This window comes from Acipenser ruthenus, chromosome 3 (assembly GCF_902713425.1).
Source record: "Acipenser ruthenus chromosome 3, fAciRut3.2 maternal haplotype, whole genome shotgun sequence".
Lineage (NCBI taxonomy): Eukaryota > Metazoa > Chordata > Actinopteri > Acipenseriformes > Acipenseridae > Acipenser > Acipenser ruthenus.
The window spans coordinates 97,742,342-97,766,389 of record NC_081191.1 but is presented as its reverse complement, the minus strand read 5'-3'; the positions used below and the strand labels follow the sequence as shown (position 1 = coordinate 97,766,389).

General features: G+C 38.1%; 2 protein-coding genes across 8 annotated transcripts in view; both read left to right on the top strand.

Moving 5' to 3' along the window:
- LOC117394656 (cAMP-responsive element modulator-like) overlaps positions 1 to 3,408 on the top strand; it is a 31,614-nt gene extending 28,206 nt beyond the window's left edge. For 4 of the 6 annotated variants that reach the window (XM_033993044.3, XM_059019419.1, XM_059019423.1 and 1 more), the window contains 2 exons: positions 1,374 to 1,530; positions 2,476 to 3,200. In XM_033993044.3, coding sequence (XP_033848935.1) covers positions 1,374 to 1,530; positions 2,476 to 2,620 — 302 coding nt within the window. In that variant the 3' untranslated portion in view covers positions 2,621 to 3,200. Of the gene's footprint in view, positions 1 to 1,373; positions 1,531 to 2,475 lie in introns of all 6 variants that reach the window. The other 2 variants (XM_033993045.3, XM_033993047.3) reach the window with 1 other exon arrangement.
- A 13,345-nt stretch (positions 3,409 to 16,753) lies between these two features.
- Positions 16,754 to 24,048, top strand: part of LOC117394691 (cyclin-Y) — a 58,453-nt gene continuing 51,158 nt past the window's right edge. The window contains exon 1 of one of the 2 annotated variants that reach the window (XM_033993145.3): positions 16,754 to 17,749. In XM_033993145.3, coding sequence (XP_033849036.1) covers positions 17,596 to 17,749 — 154 coding nt within the window. In that variant the 5' untranslated portion in view covers positions 16,754 to 17,595. The remainder of the gene's footprint in view (positions 17,750 to 24,048) is intronic. The other variant, XM_033993146.3, reaches the window with a different exon arrangement.

The following is a 24,048-nucleotide window of genomic DNA, read 5'->3' as shown; positions in this document are numbered from 1 at the left end:
TGCTTTATTATTAATAAGGCTGTGTGGTCCAATGGTTAAAGAAAAGGGCTTGTAACCAGGAGGTCCCCGGTTCAAATCCCACCTCAGCCACTGACTCATTGTGTGACCCTGAGCAAGTAGCTTAACCTCCTTGTGCTTCGTCTTTCGGGTGAGACGTAATTGTAAGTGACTCTGCAGCTAATGCATAGTTCACACACCCTAGTCTCTGTAAGTCACCTTGGATAAAGGCGTCTGCTAAATAAACAACAATAATAATAATACCCTTCCACAAATACATACACAGAAAACTTAGCCCTAATAAAACATGGTGGAAATTGCTGTATTGAATTTTATCAGTTTTATGCCACTTCTGAGGAATGACATTTCACAAATTATTTGGTAATTCCTCATCAGTCGTGCCATAGAACTGATAGAACAGTAACCTTTATTTATTCTGCTCTGATGTCTGTTTTATTTTTATCCAGATATTGTATGCTTTTTGTCCCTACTCCGTATCTATACTACAGTTTTAGTATCTTTTTTTTTTTTTACTAACAGAACCTACTACAACAGTAAAGACCAGATCTCATGTAACTTCAGTCTTTAGTGAATATATACCAATATGGAAAGACACTGTAGATAACCAATTTAGTTCTCCTCCTGTTTGCTTCAGTGCAAAGTTTGACCATTGCTTACCAAAGAAAAGAAACTGTTCAATTTTAGATTCTTTTGCGTCCTTTTCTATATGCAGTCGGAAGGATTTTGGTGGTGTTTTCTATTGTAATTCAAGTTTTTCCAAACACTTAAAATAATACATGGTAAGCAAACCCAGACTGATTGGCCAGTTCATGTTCTATAAAGACTGGGAGATATAAAAAGCTGGTAGGCTACCATAGTGGGTCTAAAGTTTATGTTCTCTTTTCTTAGTGTTTTTTTTTGTTTTTTTTGATAAAAGCTGAATACTATTTTACTTATTATTGTAATTGTTTTGTTTGTCTACTGTAGGTAGAATTACTGGATTATTAATAAAGCAACACATTTGTGACTAAATCTGCTGTAGGTACATGTTTGTTGCTGTTTGAATATCTGTAAGTGTGAGGTATTGATGATCAATTCAGTGGTCTGACTGACTTAGACGTTTTAGTTTTATTTATTTATTTATTTATTTATTTAAAATCTAGAAAAACCTCATTTTGGATCATCCAGCATGTTTTATGCTTTTATATAAAATGATGTAAGCTGTTTTAGCAGCATAATTATTTTGGTGTATGTTTTAATGGAATAGGAATATTGCAAATTAAATACTAGAATTATAATCACAACGGTACTGGTTTGGTTCTGTGCAATATTAAAATGATATGTACAAGAAAATGCAATTTTTTATATTCTTTCAGCTGCCACCGGGGATATGCCAACCTACCAGATCCGGACACCAACTTCAAGTTTGCCCCAGGGAGTGGTGATGGCAGCCTCGCCAGGATCATTACACAGCCCACAGCAGCTTTCAGATGAGGTAACGCGGAAAAGGGAACACAGACTCATGAAAAACAGGTATGGGCTGCCAAACATGCAAGTTACATGAATAAAATAGTGAAATTGTTGACCTAATATTAAGTATAATATGTTCTCTTCCAGTAACAAATATCTTGTTTAGTTTTTAAATAATAAAAAAAATAAACTGAACTGAGCTCTGAAATGGGCCCCTGAACTTCCTTATAAAGCAACAGTTGTGGTGAACAGAACAGCAGCAACCTAGGTTGTGGTATGGAAGATAACACCATCAGCACAAAATAACAGCTGAAATGGTATTGATCCTAAAGGAAAAAAAGTCCTCATTCTGCACCCGTGTCTTGTACATTTGCAGGATTCCACTGTAACATTTCCCATTTGCCCGCATTGAATCATGCATTCTATCTACTTTTTGCACCCTATCCATGCATTCCCTGCTCCAGAATATCCCTGCTTTCCTCTCTTGTAGAATCTTTGTTTCCTTTCTATGGCCAAGGTAGTTTTCTTTCTGTTTCTTTTTATGGAAGCTTCTTGTGGCTGTGATGATTCTTTATGTACTGGAACCTTGTGTTTGAATTTATTGCATGCAGCCCCCCTGTCTGCGTTTGGGGATTAAAAAATATTGCCTATTTCTTGTCAAGGATCTGGACCTAATGTTAAATGTTTATTGAGCAGAAACTAATATTCATTTAATATATCCGAACATGGGGAAACTTCGATAAATGGGACACATTCATTGAGTTCTGAAAATAGTGAGAGAATATAGCTTAGATTTTTTTCTGTCTTGTTTTACAATTAGGGATTTATTTAACACTTGATTTTTGTTTTATCTTGTGATGTTCATGGTATTTGTGTTGCCTATTGCCAAGTTTGTTATTAAACACCGAAAGAAGTGGATGGTAAAAAGTAACTTATGTGGATTAGGCTGGTTCAGTGGTTTTTTTTCCTCCTGGATTCTTTTAGTCACATTTGTTGTGTTGGTTCCAGGGAGGCTGCTCGGGAGTGCCGCAAGAAGAAGAAAGAATACGTCAAATGTCTTGAAAATCGTGTGGCTGTGCTTGAAAATCAAAACAAGACCCTCATTGAGGAACTCAAAGCTCTAAAAGACCTTTACTGCCATAAAACTGAATAACCACCATTTTGGCCTTTGTACAAAAAGACTGATATAGGCATGAGAGGAAGTGGTTCAATAGACTGTTGACTTGGGGCATAGACATAGGATCTTGCACTCCATCAATGTTGGCTTACTATTTCAAGTACTTTTTGAATTTTCTTCAAAATGTGGGAAACAAATAATGTTCATGTCCACGTTTTATAAGTCATGTTTGACACTTTTTTTCTTACATCTGCAGAGTTAAGGCTGGTTAATGCTTCAAATATGGGACTGTCACTCAGTGATTTGTAGTCTCTCGAGTCATGTGACTGTCTAGCGATCCAAGGGAGATCGCCAAAGTTGAATTTCTCAACTCCAGCTGGTTGCGTCTCCCAGTAGTCACATGACTTAAATATGACCCAGCCTTTTTGCATGTAAACAATGTGTGCTGCCCCTATCACTTCTGCTCTTTGCAGGGACGCTGCCAAAGAATGCCGCCGTCGGAAGAAGGAATATGTAAAGTGTTTGGAGAGTCGTGTTGGAATGCTGGAAGTCCAAAACAAGAAGTTAATTGAGGAACTTGAAAGCCTGAAAGACATTTACGGTGGAAAAACAAATTAGATGCATTCACATGGAACACCTGCAATGATAATAGTCTTTTTATAGGGTGTGTTAAAGCAGTTTAAAAAAAAAAAAAAAAAAATGCTGTCTTTTGTTTTTCTCATCTCCACTATATTACATTCCTTAGTTCTTATTGGGTATTTTTGTTTATCTTTTAACTGCTATGAAAAACATTTATTATATATATATATATATATATATATATATATATATATATATATATATATATATATATATATATATATGAAAAAGCAAATGAATATGTATATAATACATATACACACAACCTGGCTAGATATGTTACATTGTCAGACATTTGATATTTTACATGTTTCTCACCAGGTGTCCTGAACAAGGTTTACAGGTTAACCCTTTCAGATTATTATCTATCCTTTCAGATAGATATTGCAGATAGTTTAAATTGTAATACACAGCCAGTGTTTGTTTTTGTGTTTTTGTTACCCTAATAATACCTATTGCCGGTCAACCACACTTATATTGGTCTCTGTAGGTTTTTATTTTTACTTAAAGGCAGATCCTACATATTTCGGGACAATCTTAAACTCCAAATGTGGAAACTCATGAGGACTGACCTGCAATTAAATGTACCTCCAAGAGGATTTTTGTATTAAAGTGTTATTGACTATATTTAAGAGACTTTATTAATCATTTTCATTAAAACTGTAAGGGAATTGAACCTAATTTCATTGATATGTTTTTGTTCTGTTTGTAGATTTGTGTTTCTTTCCACATTTCTGTCATTTAAAACATGTTTCAATAGAGCCACATTGTTTACAGTAGGTGTCTGGATAAATTAATTGTGCATCATTACAGGTGCAAACTAATTTAAACATGAGTCTTCTTACCTGGAGAAGAGTAATTCCTTACATCCAGATCATTAAAGGTCTGTTTAGAATCATGAGGAATACTTTATTTTACATTATTTCAATGTAGTTGTCTACATTCAGATAAAAGAAATCCACAGACTCCAGATGCTGGTGAGCGTTGGGGTTTGTAGCCAGAGACATGTGGAATACTTAGATTTTACCTGGAATATAGTATGAATAGTATTCATAATACTTTAAACCCTTTTTATTTCAAACTGATTAAGTGGGTTTATGTTAACAAAAGTAGGGTTTAACATCTTTTCTAAATGAAAAAAGTTATTTGCTGTTTACATTGCTCATTCTGTTGATATATTCTGATCACATTATTTTACAAGGAGGAAATAGGATACACCATTTTCGAAACTTGATTTGGGTTCTTTTTACACGACCTCAAGAGAAGGCAAAAGGCTGTGCACCTATATAAAACCAATGCAAACATGGGCTTGGTATAGCTTTTTATTTAAGATTTTATTTGGGAAAGTATTCCATTCTACCTTATGGAACAACATATTTCATAACAGTTTGCATCTGATCTCACTGGCATTGTTATGTATTGAAATTCGGAGGTCACTATCTACTTCACTGATTACATGTTGGAGGTTGGAACAAATGTCACTGTTCTAGTCAGCTGGTTCTACAGTATTCACCTTGGAGATCAAGGACAAGCTTGTTCATGTACAATGGTCAGCAGTGTGGAGTAGTGGTTAGGGCTCTGGACTCTTGACCGGAGGGTCGTGGGTTCAATTCCCAGTGGGGACACTGCTGCTGTACCCTTGAGCAAGGTACTTTACCTAGATTGCTCCAGTAAAAACCCAACTGTATAAATGGGTAATTGTATGTAAAAAATAATGTGATATCTTGTAACAATTGCAAGTCGCCCTGGATAAGGGCGTCTGCTAAGAAATAAATAATAATAATAAATAATAATGTGGAATAATCCATGTTCTACAAATAATAATAAAAATAGCTTATACTTGTGAGTGCCAAAGTGTTAATTAAGCCAAGAATGTTACAGTTTTAAAATAACAAGCAATAAACTGAAACATTGATGTTATGTGAACATCCCCAATTAAAAAATGTTCTGGATAAACTTCTGCTCGTCCATAATATACAGGTTTTGTTAATATTAAGAAGCTGTCCAGGACGCTATCTGGGTACAGGGTGTATGATATGTAAACCTAAGAAATCTAAAAATAGAAAATCTTACACATCTTTCTGTAGTTGTTTACATTTGATTCCTATGAGCGTTAGTTAATTGTAAAATTGATTTTTTTGCACTATACAAATCTACCAGCAACTGGTTGTGTTGCATCTGCCAAGGCTGATCAAAAATTTGATTTAGTTTTATTTTAGTTTTGTTAAAAAAATTAATTTAAAAAATGTTTACAGTGCTTTTCTTTGCCTAATTTCCAAGCCAACATCAGTATATACTGTATATGTGTGCAGGTACCTGTTATGACCTGGCAACAGGAACTTCCTGCCAAATGACTACTGGTGTGGATTGTAAATATGGAGCTTGCCTTGCTAGTTTATTTGTTGCTTTCTATTTAAAACAGGAGACACAGGGAAACAGTTCAATTACTACGTGCAGCTTTGGAATATCTATTCTGGTGACGGTATCAGAGGATTAATACCCGTGAGGTAATGGTTACATTTCGTACTTGAAAGGGAACCACGTAAGCAGTAGTATTCTGAAATGGACAATTCAACTTAAAATGGAAAATGGCAAAATACATGGATCTTGCAATGTCATGTTCGTTGATGTTCACACAGTTGACTTTTTCAACAAATATTGTCACAAAATGCATAATGGAATTATAAATAAACACGCAAATCAAACACAATGCTGACTGAAAAGTATTTCATAATATTTTAAACCATTTAGAATGTAACTATTAGTAACCCGCTATGTACCAGGAGATGATAAACACAAACTTGGCAACTCTTAGTAATTGTTATTAGAGCACTTCTCCACTGACATTAAAGGTGAAGGGCCCTAAAATTAGCCCTAAAAGTTTTTTTGTGTGTGGTTGTTTTGTAACTTGGCCCTTGTTTTAGATCTTGTCACATCTTGTACAGTTAATCCGTTTTCAAAATCTGCCAAATCTTACCTTCAGCTAAACCATGCACCACTACACCAAAAGGTAAGTGCATGCAAGTAAAGAGGTTGGTAAAGGCTGAAGGCAATGGCTTCGGTCTGAGTTACTGTTCGTCCAAGGCGGACGGTGGTGCAGCGGGGTAGGGGGTTATCAAACAAAAAACATGAGGGAAAACCAATGTCAAATATATAGCCTATATTGTTAGTTCAATTAATTGCATTCCCTGATTCACATTAATCTCTACAACCATCCTGAAAATCCCCTATTTAATACATCTACTTAAGAACTTCCCCATCGTGTGATGTTATAGTATCTAGATCTGTTCAGAAACATCAAAATAATTACATTCTAATGTTTGGACTGGCAGTGACAATACCCTACATTTGTATGTGGTGTATACAGAGTCAAAGCAGCTTTTCTCCACCTTAAATAGTAACCTGTCGAGTCACTACTGCAACTATAGATTTATATATGAATGATATGAACAGGTGCCAATTTTGGCCTGGGCAATATTTGGAAACTAGCTGTATCTCCAACAAACTAGTCACACATTGCTATAGAGAGTGCTGTACCACACATAAAGCACTGGTTTCCCTGTTCAGGTGCTCAGTGACGCTCTGCACTTTAATAGTACCTTACAGACAGCACCACATTACAAACGACATAAGCAAAGCATTGGAAATGACGAATCCTTTTAGAATGCATCTTTCATTCACCTTTTCAAATGTTCTTCTTAGTCTGCTGCCCTTGTCAATTTGTGGTATTTATTGTAAAGCTGTTGTCGAAAGCATAGCTGCTAGTCATTATGATACAAGCAGCTGTTGACAAGCTTTTGATTATTTTTTTTAAGTTAGTGGTAAATGCTTATGTAAGGAACTGAATGAGCACAGCCTGCTGTATGACATGAAAATCAGTGAGTCATGTGGGTCTGGTGAAACTTTTCTCGTAAACAACATAGAATATCCTCCCATTATGATTCCAATTGCACCAAACAGTTTATGTAATTCTGTGTGGATATACAAACCACATCAGTATTACCAATACATTACTGGCATAAACTTTAGCTATAGTTAAGCTGTCCACGATTCAGTTATGAGTAGAATAGGAAATTACCTAGAAAATGTATATTTTGTACAATAAAAATAACATACCATGTAATGACCCTATACCATTCTTACTGTTTGTCAAAATATGAAAATGCTACCACTGTCATCAGTGTCTTATCCAGCACCCTTCACCCTGAGTATATAACTATTAGCAATGCCACTGACTGAAGAGCTAGATAAAAGAAAAAAAATCCTCCTTTTAAGGCCAAAATATGGCAGATTGTGTATTTTGCAAGGTTTTATGACCATATTGAAACATATTCAAATTGTTCTGTTTCATTGTGTCTTGGGGTGGTCGAGGATGGTCTATCTAATTTTTAGCTTTCTGAATTTTTTTTTGAAAGTGTAATCCACCTTCAATAAACTGGCAGTGCTTCTGTGGTGGAGTATGGTGCACTCAAAGCACATGGCTAATTTGCACAGACCACAGTCTACAACCACAGCTTTTACTCTCATGAATACTTCCACACTGCAGAATGGTGCTGATCAGATAACATTCTTATCATGGGGTGTATATACCGTACATTGGGCATTATTCTATATCATTAGCACTATACCGTACCGTTTGTACCGTACTGTGAGTACTGTGCTTTGTGCACTATAGACATGTTCTGTGTGTACTGTACATTGTACTATAGTAAACAGTGCAGATGCTAAACATTCAATACAAGACAGTACCATCATTGATCTAATCAGTTCTGGTTAGAGTCATTAACCACAGTTGTCTCACTGCCAGCTGCATAGTTGCTATGTGTGTTGTCTGCTTTGGGTACTAGTAATATATGCTATACTCTTATAGCAATTACAGTCAAAGGTCATTTGCTTTGCACACTACTGCAGTAATATTATGCCGGGGTTTCATTCTTGCAACATATGCAAGACGGGTCTCCCCCCGGAGGACAGGCATGGCAGATGCGCTGCCTGTCTGGGTCCGGAGCATGCTAAAGAGGCACTCGCCGACTGTAACTATTGTTTTTGTATGTCGTTGTTCTCAAAGCGTACATTAGAGAAACGAGTGTCACACAGCTCTATAGAGCGCGCTCTGTCCGTTCCACCGGGACAAGGCTCCCCTCCTTTTTCAGCTCAGAAAGAGAGAGCTGTATCCTCATGAGAGCTCTGTGCCTAGGGAAAGTAGGAGAACATCATGTAGGAGACCGGCTTCATGGTCCTCCTCATCTTCTGCTTCCCCCTTCCCTTCTCTGGTTTCCCCGCCTAAGAAGAGGAGGAGAAAGAGCCACCAGTCTCATAGATCAGAGAGCTCTGAGCAGCTGGATAAGCTCTGGGAGGCAGTCTCTCAACAGGGAAACATGTTAGAGGAGCTGTTGCGCGACCGCACTGCTACACCTGCTCCCTCTGCACCATTACAGTCACAGGGAGCAGTACATGCAGAGTGGCAGCAAGAGGATCTGCTTCTGAGGAGGCAGACGATCAAGAGGTCCCCTCTGAGGAGGGTGACTCAGATGGCGCAACACCAGTAGCACGTGTCATTATTAGCAGAGCTTTTGCCACTGCAGACCCATCGAGTCTGCAGCTCTGGGTCTGGCCCCTGAACGACACCATTTGAGCCATCTGGGGCTTTCTAATAGCCATTGACACTACAGAATGTCAGAACGCAATCCATGCATTCCCAGTATGGGTACAAGTGGGGCGTTTTTCAAATGTGGTGCCTGTCTAAGGGGCTAGACCCTACAACATGTTCCATAGCAGTTATACTGCAATTCATTTCCTGGCGGGGCAGTTTTTTAAAGGGTACTCGGTGACTTCAGCCACCTATGAAGGATATTGTCCCTTTTTGGAGGCTTAATGTGGTGCTGGAAGCACTTATGAAGCCCCCCTTGCATTCAGCGGAGCTGAAATATTTAACAATGAAAGCAGCTTTCTTGCTCGCTATTACATCTGTTAAACGGGTGAGTGAGATGCAAGCTTTTTCAGTTGCAAAAGCCTACTTAATTTTGGCAGAACCAGGGTGAAAGTCACACTTCGCACTAATCCTGCTTTTTTTTGCCAAAAACCATCTCGGCATTCCACATGAAGCAGACGGTAGAGCTTGTGGCTTTTCATCCGCCTCCTTTCCAGTCTGATAGAGAGCAGCAGCTCCATACGCTTTGCCCGGTGCAGGCACTAGCGTATTATGTGGACAAAACCAAAAGTTGGAGGCAGTCTGAGCAGTTTTTTATCTGTTATCGGGCTAAGTCCCATAGGAAAGCTCTGTCTAAACAGAGGCTATCTAGATGGATCACAGATACGGTTCAGACTGCATATGAACGAGCCAACTTGCCCCCTCCAGAGAAGCTCACTCTCCATTCTACGAGGGGCATGGCAGCTTCATGGGCTTTATTCCAGGGCGCAACTGCCAGAGACATTTGCAATGCTGCAGTGTGGGCTACGCCCCACACTTTTACGTAGCCCTATCGGCTGAATGTCATGGATCCACAAAACCCTGGGTTTGGAACAACAGTGTTAAGGGTGGCCTCGAGCTCGACCCTTCCAGCATAAACATAGAGGTGAGTTCCCCTCAATTTTTTAGCCCTGTTACTTGTACTGGGTTCCTCATGGTAATGTGCAAGGTGGCCTTGGCCGAGTCTTGTAGCTTTTCACTTGGTCTGCAATTTTCCTTGCGCCAGCTTTGGTATGTCTACCCATGAGGTAATGGTTACATTTCGGACTTGAAAGGGAACGTTAGGTTATTATCATAACCCTGGTTCCCTGAAATAGAAATGTAACCATTAACCTTCAAGGTCGATGCATTTTAGTGCAGCAGTCTTGAGGGAAAAATGATGACGTTTTGAGTGTCAGCAGTCTCTTTTATGCCCTCGGGGGTGGGCACGACGGCGTCACTGGCACTACATGCATCTTTGGAATATCTATTCAGGTTAGATGGTATCAAATGATTGATACCCCTGAGGTAATGGTTACATTTTTTATTTCAGGGAACCAGGGTTATGATAATACTGTAACCTAACGTTTTTATGGTTTGATTGTGTGTTTTAGGAGCCAAGCAGCTGCAAGACTTTGACATTGCATAATGTAACATCGCCACCTGCTGGACAGAATTTCATACACGTCTTTAAATTTGGATATGGGCACTGTCTACACATTTCCTACTGTCATTAACTTTTGTGGCTTGATTTTTGTGATCACACTTTAAAACAGCATACTAAAGATCTAAAAGAAATATTGTTTAATATTGACCTCATTTTCCACGTTTAAATTAAACTAGAAATAGAATGGAAGTCAACTTACCATTATTTATCTTTTTTTCCCCCCAAGTTGTTGTTCAACATTTTCTAAATTGCTCCTCTCCCAATAGTAATTTGCTGCCACCTTGTGGCAATATGGATTTACTGTAGATAGCTCAGTCATTCCTCCATACAAGGACATTATAACCACTTTCAAATATTCCCAAGAGTGGTTGCTGTTAGCATAACGTTTTACTGTACATACTCACTTTTACCAAATGTTAAATACTCCTGCATTGTGTACAACTAACTACTGTGCAGAGACAATGCACATGTTTGTGCTACTTTCTTTCTAATGCAATAGATAGAGTTTGTGCCACTTTCTTGCCAGTACAATAGATATAATTATGCAAGCTCCACTTGTATGTTATTTAAGCTATAAAGCTGTTATGCATACAGAGAACAACACTGGCTCTTGCTGGTTGCACCAATGTCAGGGAAGCCAGACTCTCTCGGATAGGGAATAAGCTGTTGAAATAAAGACTGACAGGTAAGTAACCTTAGTTCCTGCCTCAAAGTACAGCGTGTCCTCAAAGCAACAATGCAGTTATCTTGGGTTCTCTCTAATTAGTTATATACAGAAACAATGCTGAACATCAGCAAAACGCATCACCGTGAACAATGTTCCAAACTGGAACTACAGTCAAACGTATTAGTCAAACTCACACTCATCTTTGCTCACGGTTCCTGAAAGTGTCAAAACCAAAATTCAGCACAAAACTTGTATACAAATCTGACATTTTAGCTGTGGATTATTATATATAGTATGCTCTTGGCACCCACTCTCTGCTGCAGTATCATTGTTTTGTGTTTGCTATATTTTGAAGGCAGTTTTGTCTTTAGTGGCTTACTGTATGACCGTGTTTGAAATGGTTATCCTGGATAAATTAATGATATCTGTAACACTATATATATACAGTGCCTTGCAAAAGTATTCAGACCCCTGACCAATTCTCTCATATTAGTGAATTACAAATGGTACATTGAAATTTCGTCCTGTTTGATATTTTATTTTAAAACACTGAAACTCAAAATCAATTATTGTAAGGTGACATTGGTTTTATGTTGGGAAATATTTTTAAGAAAAATAAAATACTTCGATGTGACAATGCTGCAAAAATAAACAGCACAACACATTTGAGTGTATTACTTACTAGCAAGGTGCAAATCACTGATCTAAGGTTTTGGCCAGCCTGGTCTCGCTCTGTGACATCTGTTGCATTGCACACAAATGATTGTACTGCAGACAAAAAACGTTATTATTACTCTATTTGTTTTCATGGGTATAGTTAAAGACAGTCTAACATATACTTAAAATGCACACTGATGTAAGATTTCAAGGTTTATGTGCCCAATGGGAATTGAGAATAAACAGCATGTTACACAAGGGTACAAAGTTAACACCCTTCATTTTCTACTTCTAACATAATTATGTAAAAGAGAAGATTTACAAATTAGTAATTTTACCAATGTGTTTACAAGCACATCCACACACGTTATATTATATAAGACTATTATTCCCATAAATGCTTGACGCCCATGAAGATTGATAATACAACACCAAAAATAACCAGAACTGGATGCAGTTACAGTATATTAAAAAAACAACAACTTTGTGTTAACTTCAATGAGATGTACTGTCTGAAAGGGCTGTTAAAATCAACTGGAATCAACTCTGGCACCATAATTTACAATAACACTCTGTGCTTTATCACACTTGCCTGTACTTCACCATCTTGTATGCTTTGCTAATGGTGTAAGTAAACCTTTACAAAAGGATATCAGAAAGACATTTGAATGGTTTGCTCTGTGTAACCCAGGAAACCACTCTGTGACTAGCCAGTAAAAGACTCCAGTAAATAACTTCCTGTGCTTGAAACATCTGACATCCTGTTTCCTGCTCATTAACCAACTGGCTGCCCTCCAAAGAATCAAATTAAATGAACAACGAGCAGGGTTTATAAATGCCTTGGTTCCTGCCTGTATCTGACTCTTTCTAGTGTTTCAGTTCAGTGGTGATGTGCGCAGAAAATACCAGAAATCAGGTGAGTGTTTTATAGCTTCACTGCATGTGTAAATGATTGTTTTGGCATGTATATTAACTGTTGAATTAAAATAAATCTTACACAATAAAGAACAAGACCTTCTCAATACACTACAGTGACTAAGAAAAAAAATATACCTATTCCACAAGTATGCCCAAGCACTGAACTATTCACCATCGGCAAGATCACTTTCATTGATTACCATTAAAGCATTCTTATTTTACCCATTACTTGTATATATGTAAATGGATTTTCTTAATTATAGCTAACAAAATAGTTCCATATTTTTCTCCGCCAAGCACATCTGTTCACTATATAGGTCTCAAATGTGCAGTTTTGAAAGAAACACAGATATATATTCATTTTAACCCTGTCAGCCCTAGCAGGACCTCAAGGACCTGCCTTATCTTAGCGCCGCAAGTTAACGTATGCCATCGGAAATCACACTGGAACCTCACGGGACTCCTAGGTCCCAGTCTGAGGTAGTGTAGAAATATATTTTTGTTTGTCCTGTTCTCATGTGTACTCAATAAAGGAGTTTATTCTTCGGCTCGACAAAAATAATTCAGGACTGAAAGAGTTCAAACTTGGTGTCTGGTACTACAAGAAGCCTCTGACTGCCATTCTTTAACGCTGTCTTGCACTTCCTATATCATTTCACCTGGAGGTTGTCCCTCCCCTTTCAGGGCCTTCTTTCCTGTCCTAACCAACCAGCTGCTTCCCCTCATGACTGACATGCTGTGCAGCCAGTTTGAAACATTTTCCAAAACTGCATCCATGAGACCTATACAATGATGAGAATGCATCACAGGCAAGATTGATGACAGTATTTTATCAGCTACCTCCCCTTTAATATTAAAGAGTAAGTTAGGCAGCTTCAAATATCATTTGAATTGCTTTTTACATTTCCCTTAATATTTGATGATTTTTTAAAATCCTTTTTGATTCTGTTGCTCTAATATTGAATTATTTTCACAAGACTGAATGGACTTCCTTTTTCAGTTCAAATCTCCTGACAATATAACCTACCTCACATCAGACAAGCTCAAAGGCAGTGTAGATTCTCTTAAAGGGGTAGACAATGCTATAGTGAGTGGTTTATTACAGTGAAACAAAGTCATATTTTACCAAATTAAGGCAAAGTTATTTGCATGTGATGTGTTCAAGTCCTGTGTAAAGGCATCGAAAGCATTATATCTGTTTTATGTACTGTTAATCAGGGATGGAAATAAGACTCCTGTTGCATAGCAGTTTCACCCATTCCAGGTTTTACTACGAGCGTGATTAGCCACAGTGTGTAGATAACGAGCCCAGGTGTGTGTCTTATTAAACTCATAGTAAAACCAGGAATGGATCAAATTGCTATGCAATGGGATTCTTTATTTCCATCTCTGCTGTTAATGTATATTTAAAATGTCCAAATCTTTTCATGATATTTTTACATCTGTACGTACAACACGTTGTTTATAAAGTCTGTATACCACTTAGGAATACAGAGTAAAACTATTAATGTAAGCAGTTAAACTTGGCATTTTCAATACAGCACAAAATGCTGGGGCATAATAATCTATTAATTACCCGTTTAATGTATCATGCTTATTAACTATTCCAGCAAAAAACATTACTCAGCCACTGGGTCTGCTTCTGAAAAGACTGCCACAGTTGAAGAGGGGGCAGAAGTGTCCCACCTCAAGTGGTCATTTCTGAACCTCACTTAATTATTCAGCTTATACCAGAAGCCTGGTAAATGATGATCTTATGAGGAACTTCAATGAAGAATTAGGAACACATTGTAGGACATTAAACAGGGAAGAAAATGACATATTCTGAAAATGTATATCTTTAATTTGGGCATTGTTGGTTTCAAATAAAGGATCCACCGTTACATGACATCCTGTAAATTGGTTCGGAAGGTTTTATTTTCCACAGCAGCATTAAAGTGTGGCATATTGACAGTACGAACACCCTGGCATATATTTCCCCCTATGGGCAAATCACAGACAAATGGCTTCCTCCCTAGTAAATGTATAGCATGGGAAATTTGCCCACAGAGGAAAAATCGAGCCCCATTTTACATTGCAGTCTATTAATCAATCACTGGTTTAATCAAGCGTTGTGAATTATTAGCATGTGTGATGAAATAAGCACACATATGAACACCTAAACACAGTATATGCTTGTAAGCTTTATAAGAAGATCTCAAAATGATCAATACTGGTAAAGAGCCAGCCAATGGAGTCGGACTATGCTGCTTGTTTTTCTTCACTGCCTGCACAGCTGCATTCTTGTTCCATTGCCAGAGAGTCCTTCAATCTGTCATCATCAAAGTCTAAATGATAAATATGTTGCATGGAAACAAACGTATTTAGATGAGCTCTTGCCTGGATAAACTAGTAATACCAATACACAATGTTCAATAGTCTTGGTTTAAACAGCAGAGGCAAAACAATTGATCTGAAATGCCAGAAACCTGTCTGTACAGCTCCTTGTAAAATATTTTAAAAGAACAGAAAAGTGTAATAAAGCAGTAAAAGCATGGTAAAGCGTTGGTAAGCATTATAAATTCCAGAGAGGAACGGCACAATGTGTTGCACATTTACAATATAATACAGTCTTGAACTACAAAACAGTGTAGTGAACACTTTTTTTTATTAATGAACATACTGTAACCAATGCAATTCCTAGCACTCTATTTTGACAGGTTGTTTGTGAACTTGCTTATTATCACCACTGGACAACATCTAATGGTGTGATTTCTTTTTTTTATACTTTGTTTTTTGGGTTTCACAAATTAAACAGGATGAAACAAACACAATTTAACAGAGATTTAAGTGGAAATCATATTAATAATAATTATAATTGTTAGAAAAGAGAAAGGACCGAAGAAAAAGAAAAGAAAGAGCCGTGCTTGTTATTCATTTTATAAAGGAAGATTATGGAGGGGAGGTCAATCTGAGGTTGTCAACATAGGAGAGAATGGGTTGCCATGCTTTATAAAATGTTGCAGTGGATCCTGTAAAGGTAACATTGTCAGGAATCACACCAAAAATCGCAACGAGTGGAGTGGGGTCGGGTCGATAGGCACTTGTAAGAACTGAGAGAGGGTCTCAAAGTGGAGCCAGCCTGGGAACGGACCAGAACATATGAATGAGAGAAGCTGGTGCTATTTTGCATCTGTCACAGGCCTTATCCAATTCAGGGTATATTCTGGCCAATTTGACCTTTGATCATGGTGTGATTTCTAGGCTCCCTGAATGGTGTATGCTGCACATTTGAATGTATGCTCTGCGAATCACACACATGGTACTTATTGTATGATTACAAGTCGCGCGTTAATAGTCTAATTAAAATCTGCAATCGCATGCTATATGTTAAAACCTATATAAATACTCGCAAACAGTAGCAGCAATACAAAGTGACGTTGTGCAGTATGTTATTATACAGTATACTAGGGAAGGTTGAATGCGCACAATTAGGTGCGGGCGCACATAGGGGAGTTTTAACAGGGAAACTAAATCAATACTAAAGTGCTCGTTACATAAACCAAACTATAACGTAGCTAAGCAAAAACACACACTAAACCAACTCAAAGCACAATAGAAATCATAGTGCAATACAAAACAACAACTCAAAATAATAAATCTCAACAGTGAAGTAAAACACACCTGCAAACCCCTGTAGCCTGCGCCAACTCCAGTCAGCAATCAACACCACTCTCTCGCCCCCATTTTTCCCAGGCTTTTATTTTGCCTACTAACGAGCAGGTAATTTACTTAATTAGTTAAAATTAACACGACATTTAATACAAAACAGGCACCAGACATTACAAGTGTATCGGATGCGTTCTCGTGTCCCAAAGCAAGTTTGTGTTTGCTGCGCGTTGCTGCTCTCTGTTTGACGTCACATTGCTACTACTAACGCCTTCTCCAAACACCAGCAACGTCACCTATTTATGCTCTAGTTGCATAGTTAATGACTTATTCTATTTGTTTGATGTGTATAATGAAATGTAATTACATTGAATTATTTCATTTATCACAATGTATCACACATGGGGATTGCATTAATTTGCAGTCCCTATAACTTAATTTTAATTTTTAAACGTCCTATATATAGTTTCTGTATTGTCAGACTATACAGAGTCAGTTTGATGTAACTGTTGAACGGCTGTTCACCCTTTGCATAAAGACAACATGTCGTTCTCATCCACTAACAAGGGGGCAGCAGTATTATTAGTAGCTATTTAAATTATGATTGGCAGGTCACTCATGATCTCTGTATCGTCTCTTTGGTTCACAGCCGCAGCCAGCCTCCCGCAGCTACTTTTCAAAGCTGTGCTGTACTGTGCTGTGCTGTGCTGGGCTGGACAGGCACACATTTTTGAGGGTGGAGCTTCGTGACGTCACGCAGGATCCCTCGCAGAACGGGGTTCTGTGCAGAATTGTGCACATATATGTAGACCTGCGGAAATCGGTGCTACAAGAACGCACCCATGATATCATTAATCTAGATGCTTTGTTACCACCCATTTGAACCGGAACCTTTTTCAATCAAAATACTTGGGGCTGCGCTGCCTGTGTTTGCTATGTGCACTGACAGGAGCTGCGTCGCTTGCAATGTTTTGTTAATTTCCTCCACTTGTCATAACCAGATTTATAGGCTACAAAAAATGACGAGGATACAATAGCAGACCATAGTCTCTTATATATGTGGACAATCGCAAAAACCGCTGCGTGGGATGTGCACATTTCACAATTTGACTAAGGCAGAAAAAGGGATAGAGAAGGAGAAAACTTATCTTGATTTCTTTTTTTTTTTCTCCAATTCGCAAATGGCTTTCCACTGCTCCTGCTGCAAACTAGGACCGGAGGAGGGTGTATAACAGATCGGATACTTCATTGATGTGTGCAGTTCAGCCCTCGCCGCCCTAGTCTTGCCGTTAAACACAGATCCGTCTATCTTTCCCTTGCAATATCCAGCAGTAATAATAATAGGGAACATAAAAATAAAGTGAAAGATGGGGAATACAACATCTTGCTGCGTATCATCCAGCCCCAAGCTGCGGAGAAATGCTCACTCGAGGCTGGAGTCCTATCGCCCAGAACCCGAGCTAAGCAGGGAAGATACTGGCTGTAACCTGCAACACATCAGCGACAGAGAGAACCTAGACGGTAAGGCACTCACTAGTATTACTATTGTCAAATATTTGACTGTGCTATGTAAAAACAAGCGCACTTAACCCGTCACCAGCTTTGCGAATACAATACCGAACCCATCCATTGTCAAACCAGAATAGCAAATATGCTGTTGTTCTTTTATAGCATCATGTTGAGTCAACATGGAAAATGTAGTAACCTAGCATCATTAATATAAATAACGGTGATGTACACACGTATCAATGGGTTTTATCTGTGAAAAACATGCAGTAAGGATAGAAGATCCATAATAAGCATTGTTCTGACTCCCACTCAAAACATCATCATCGTCATTATAATTGGCATCGTGTCATGTTATATCCTCGCAATTCCTTCCTTAAAACATTAATAATAATAATGCAAATAAAACGGTTAAGAGTTAGTAATGATGTGCTACAGAAACCTTTAGTGTAAAGACTTTTTTTATTGTTAGGTCTTCTACGTAGTAAAAATCACTTGTCGGGTACTTTTACTACTAATATACGATAGTCCATCTTGACTACGGTTAGCGGTGTAGAATACATGCTTTTGTAAAATGGTGAGAATTATTTTTCTCACTGAATTAACAGCTCAAAAAAAAAAAAAAGTCAGATCTATGTTAAGGGACGTGCAAGTTAATGGTATGTGTAAGTGGGCGGATCTCCAGATAGGACGCAGGTATTCCCAGGTAGAAATGATGTTAGTGGCAGTTCTGTAGGATTCAGTGGAATAAAGGATTTCTCATTTAAATTATTCCTAACTTCAAAGTAAAGAATGCTGCAATTTTAAATTTGTAACCCAGCTTTCCAGTGGAGTGGACTAAAGATCATATGCAGTCTGTTCTGCACCTGCTGTACAGCAATAGCTGTTTATTTACATTGTAATATCTAGGTAGTCCCATTGGAGATGTTTGGTGGCAGCTGTGTCTGTGCTCGCTTTTATGTTTTTGGTTGTAACACAATACTGTACAAGCCATTTAACTACTCCACTTCACTTTAAAAAGTGCTAACAGCTGTATCAGTGGTCATAAAGTATTGGCACTTCAGTCAGAGCCATTTATGTTTCTTGTCTTGCCTTTCATCACTTTTCTTAACATGGGAAAGTGTACCATGTTTGAAAACATGCAATACTTCTGTATGAAACGAATCACATAAAGTGCTCCTATCAGAACGAAAACTTCACAAACACATACCATACATTTAATACTGGGTATGTGTTTGTGAAGTTTTTTTTTTTAGACCTTTCATTGAGTGCTTCCGTATACCAAACTTTACATGGGGTTTGTAACCTTCATGACTCATTAGAAACAGGGGGTTCTGACTGTGGCAAAGTGGTTTGCAGTGCGCAGGTGTAGTGGTGATGTGATTATGAAACAGAAGACAGACAACAAAGTTCATGATCCAAACAGGTTTTATTTTTATAGTCCTGGTCTGGTGACCACAAAGAATAATCCCAGGCAATACACAGCAAATACGTATTGCACTGTTCCAAAACAACGGGTTGCAGTCCCAAAATAATAAGACACAGTTTGTAAATAATACACACAGTAAAACACACACAAAGACACACACATTCACAAGTCCAGAGTGAGTGCTATAGTGCTAGTGGTGCAATACAATTTATTTGTGTACAATGGTGCAGTGTTGTCTGGGTTTGGTGCTGGCCTTAAGCGACAGCTCCGGATCGTGTTAGCCGTCTAATAATAACAAACAAGTAGATTTTAGACACGACAAAACAAATTAAACTCTCACGGTAATTTTACACTTGTCCTTCAGCGGTTCTCTCTTAACCATTACAAAGGAACAGATCACCTAGCCACGCCCCCTTCTCGTACCTTCAGTCACACCCCCTTGGTTAGCGAATGCAGCCGTTTCTCCTCCAATCCATGGTTGCCACATCGCTTTCCCTCTGGAGCGATGACTTAATGTACAGCAGCTGTGCCCCCTTTCTAGATGGCTGACTTCCACCTAACCCTGGGAATGAACTGGGAGGCCATCCAGTCCAGGGCACTCTGTTCCCTTTACACAGCGCCCTCGAAGGTCAGGAGGGAGATTTATCACCAAGAATCATTCTCTCTGTCACACGACCCTTCTGAACCATTTAGCCCTGGCTCTGGAGCCTCAATAAGATAGGGGTTGCAGGGTAACACAGTGGCTCTATATAGAATGTGCAGATTTTTTAATCATTCAGCGATGATACAATAAAAAAAATGGGACAAAAAAAGAAAAGTGCTAATAGATGTCATTTGAAGCTTTTTTTTTTTAGCACTCCATGATTTGTTGCTGACATGGTCATTTAAGGCCAGGAGATAGTTTAATAAAATGGGACTTGCTGGTACAACAAGATAGTTCACCTTCCTGTAGTTGATCATTTCTTTGCTCTTCAGAAACAGCTAATGTTTGTAGCAAATGTTATGTGTTATGTGAACACCTGAAGCTATTTCCATTTGTGATAATTAGCGTAGGAATATACAGAATGACTTTCTGCAGGGGGAAAGCCTTTAAACGTCTTGTGGGGATACTGTATCAGTTGAACTGGACTCTGAATTGTATCTCAGTGGACATTTGTGTATCTAGGAGTGTATTTATACTTGTGTTTACTTTTTGTTTTCTTTGACCTTGAACAAAAGGCTGTTTTTCCTAATCCTGTGAACTGGTTTTCTGGGTGCTGCTTATATGAGCGGGGGGGGGGGGGGGGGGGGGTCCAATTGTGAACAAACCTTTTTAAGGACCTTCTTTATTGCAAGCTATGAGTGTTAACATTATTTGGTGGTTTACAGAGGCTTTCTGTGTACCCAACTGCCTATCTGTTGTCAGTTACTTTTTTGCATACATCTAGAGAACTGGACATTCTTAATCACATGCTCTTAAGAGTATTACAATCTGAGGGTACAGTATAAGGAGACACACACTGTCTGTACCATACTCTTTGGGTATATGGAGGTAGCTGTCCACCTGTCTGTGTCATATTTCCATTTTTACATGTGCATGCAACTTTTTCATCATACTGATAGTGTTTAAACCACTGCAGGTTACTGCAACATTCTCCGTCTAATAAACCTACTTATCTGAAGGCAGCTTCAACAAAAACTCTGTAAATGTCCATGCTATCTGAGTTTCTTTAACTTTTTACAAGCTGGGTGCCCTCTGGTGTCTGTTGGGGTTCTATTGATTTTTTGAGGATGACATTATTAACCCTTTCACTCCTGAGGTGCTTGTGACGTCATCCCAGTTGTGGTATTGCTATCCCATTGGCTAGCTCTTACTATATAGATGGACTCAATCTGCTTACCTTAGCCCCTTAATAATTAATAATTCCTTCTGAAAGGCATCAAATGTGTTAGAATTTCTTCTGAAAGGTGTGACAATTAATCAGTTCAGAATTTGTATAGTCATTCTGTGGTTTGAGTGGGAAAAAAAAGCATGTCGCCCTGCTTAGCTTAGTAAGTTAAAGCTAAAGGATTTGTAACATCATCCTATTTGGGGAAATTATAAAGGATAACTCATTAAAAAAACAGTATTTTAGCCCATTGGCAACTGTTTGGTCTAAGAAGTTGCTGTCATATTCAAAGGGCTTGGAAACACTACAGTGAGCTAATAGGCCCACTTAAAACCTGCCCAACCTCATTTTTCTTGTAGCAGAAATGACTGCTTGACAAATATTCAAACAAACTTTGCTTGAAAGCTGCTCAGATGCAAAAATAAATATCTCTGTGTTTGACAGAAGCATCAGAATACAAGGATGGCAGTGATGGTAATGGAAATTTCAATTTTACCAGCTTATAAAATAAAATAAGAAACTTTACTAACTTGAAACTAGTAGGGAAAGTAAAACCTGAACCTGAAGTTATAATTGATTCTAAAACAAGTGTTTATAACATTCTTATTCAATGCTGCTGAGTGAATTTAATTTTTTTGACAGGATCTCATTTTGGAATCTACCTTGTGTTCATTAGAATGCAGTGACAGAATGAGCGGGACAGTTGCATTGTTCCAAATGAAGCAGATGCAGAGCGTGATCTAAGAACTTCTTCCATACATTATTCTTGTTACATAAAGAGAATACTCTATGACCATTCATAGAGTGCTGTAGTTATTTCACTCCCTGAGGTTAGCTGGAAACAACACACTCGACATCGTTGGCTAGCCTTATTCATGGAAGAACTGCAAGGGTTGCTTTAGAAGAGTTCTACATGCAATAGACATCTGTCATTGTGTTCTACCTAGGTACATGTAGTGTGTTCTTGGTTTTGTGTTCTACCTAGGTACATGTAGTGTGTTCTTGGTTTTGTGTTCTACCTAGGTACATGTAGTGTGTTCTCGGTTTTGTGTTCTACCTAGGTACATGTAGTGTGTTCTCGGTTTTGTGTTCTACCTAGGTACATGTAATGTGTTCTTGGTTTTGTGTTCTACCTAGGTACATGTAGTGTGTTCTTGGTTTTGTGTTCTACCTAGGTACATGTAGTGTGTTCTCGGTTTTGTGTTCACCTAGGTACATGTAATGTGTTCTCGGTTTTGTGTTCTACCTAGGTACATGTAGTGTGTTCTTGGTTTTGTGTTCTACCTAGGTACATGTAGTGTGTTCCTGGTTTTCCTCTTATACTTTCCTCTTTGACACCTCTCTCTGCTGTATCACAGAGATATTTATCAGGAAACTCATTGCCTCCTGTGTTTTACACTGAACAGATTTAGTCTTTGCCGTAGCATTAGCTCATTGGCTTCATTTACCAGAAGGAAGAAGTAGGCCATTTGATGAAAGCTGGATTTTAGTAAATATTCATGAATCTTGGAAATCTCTCTCCTTTTTTCATTTCTCAAAAGAGTCTGTCCCCCAGAAATGACATTGTTTAACTTCTCTGTTGGTAACTTAGCAACTGATTGTGTCATGGAAAGTATAATGAAGCAGTGTTGTAATTCACAGCCAAAACTATAAACTGCAAGAGGGGCCTGTCAGCCAGAAAGAGCTGTGGCTTGCTCTGTGCTAAATTAAACAGGTGATTTTGAGTGGATGTTTATGTGGTCCACCAACAATTGCCTGCAATTTTAATGGTTACAGTTTGCTCTCTGAAAGATTCTGGTGAGCCATGATGTCTTCAATCTCGCTTTGTAGTGGGAAATATATCTTTTTACTTTCTTTTATATGAATCTAATAAAATTCTGTAAACTCAGTAACCCTAACCCATTGCATGCACTGTTGCCTATAAATCTAAACATTACCCAAGAAAACACTCCGGGAAGTATGTTGTCACTAGTCAAGCCATAAGTTTCAGAATGTGGATGCGGGTAGTGGTTTTCAGAATTCCACTTCATCCGCCCGCATGATCTTAATGTTAATATTTACAAATTTATTATACATTATGATGAATATTCTGCGTCATTTGCGGTGTGTTAGTGCCCTGCAATGTAGCTTCTTGATTGGTGGATGAAAGTTCTGCGGTTTCTAATCCGCATCATCACATTTCACAAATACTAATATTAATGTTAATATTTACAAATGTGTAAAACAATACATTTTCAAAAGGTGATCAAAAAAGTTTTATATATATAATTTTAAATTTGCATAATCTTCTTTACTGTGGTGTCATAAAATTGTACCTCTGCCACTTCACGAAGTTGCTTATAAATGGCAATGAAAGGATTCATTTCTGCTCTTCAACTGCTTTCCATGTTTAGGCTCTTGAGCTTCCCTGGCAATTACTTTTTGCATTTCTCACATGAACTTGGAATTTAATTTATGTACAAAAATATATAATCCACAAACAGACTGAATATCACACGTTTAACATTAAACATGAGTCTCTTTATGATTTTAATAGGCCCCACTCTCTGTTGCCAATGCCACTCTTTACCTTGTAGTAGAGTTTTGATTCCTTAAATTCTCTGACCCACTCTAGAGTTCATAGCAATTTTAATTTGTCTTTTTTGTATCCAGTACTAGTGTTGTCCTTCTTTACTTTGGTATCCGAAGTACAAGTTCTGCTAGCATTCAGGTGTAACAAGTGTGAGTTATTCCAGGAAACGGGATGAAAATATTGTCAATTATATACCTCACAGATCATCTCACTCTCAACCAATCAGGTTTAGAGAAGAGCGGCAGTTATCCCATGGCGGTGGTAGATATCCTCAAAGCTGACGAGACTTTGCTAGAATCCTTAAACTCGCATTCAATTTCAAGCAGACTGTTATCCAGTCCAAAATATAACCCAAAACACATTTAAAAAGTGTCCTCATACTTAACTACTGCAGAAAACTGGCAATGAAAATGAAAAATGAGGGTCATTTCAAGACCCTTATTTG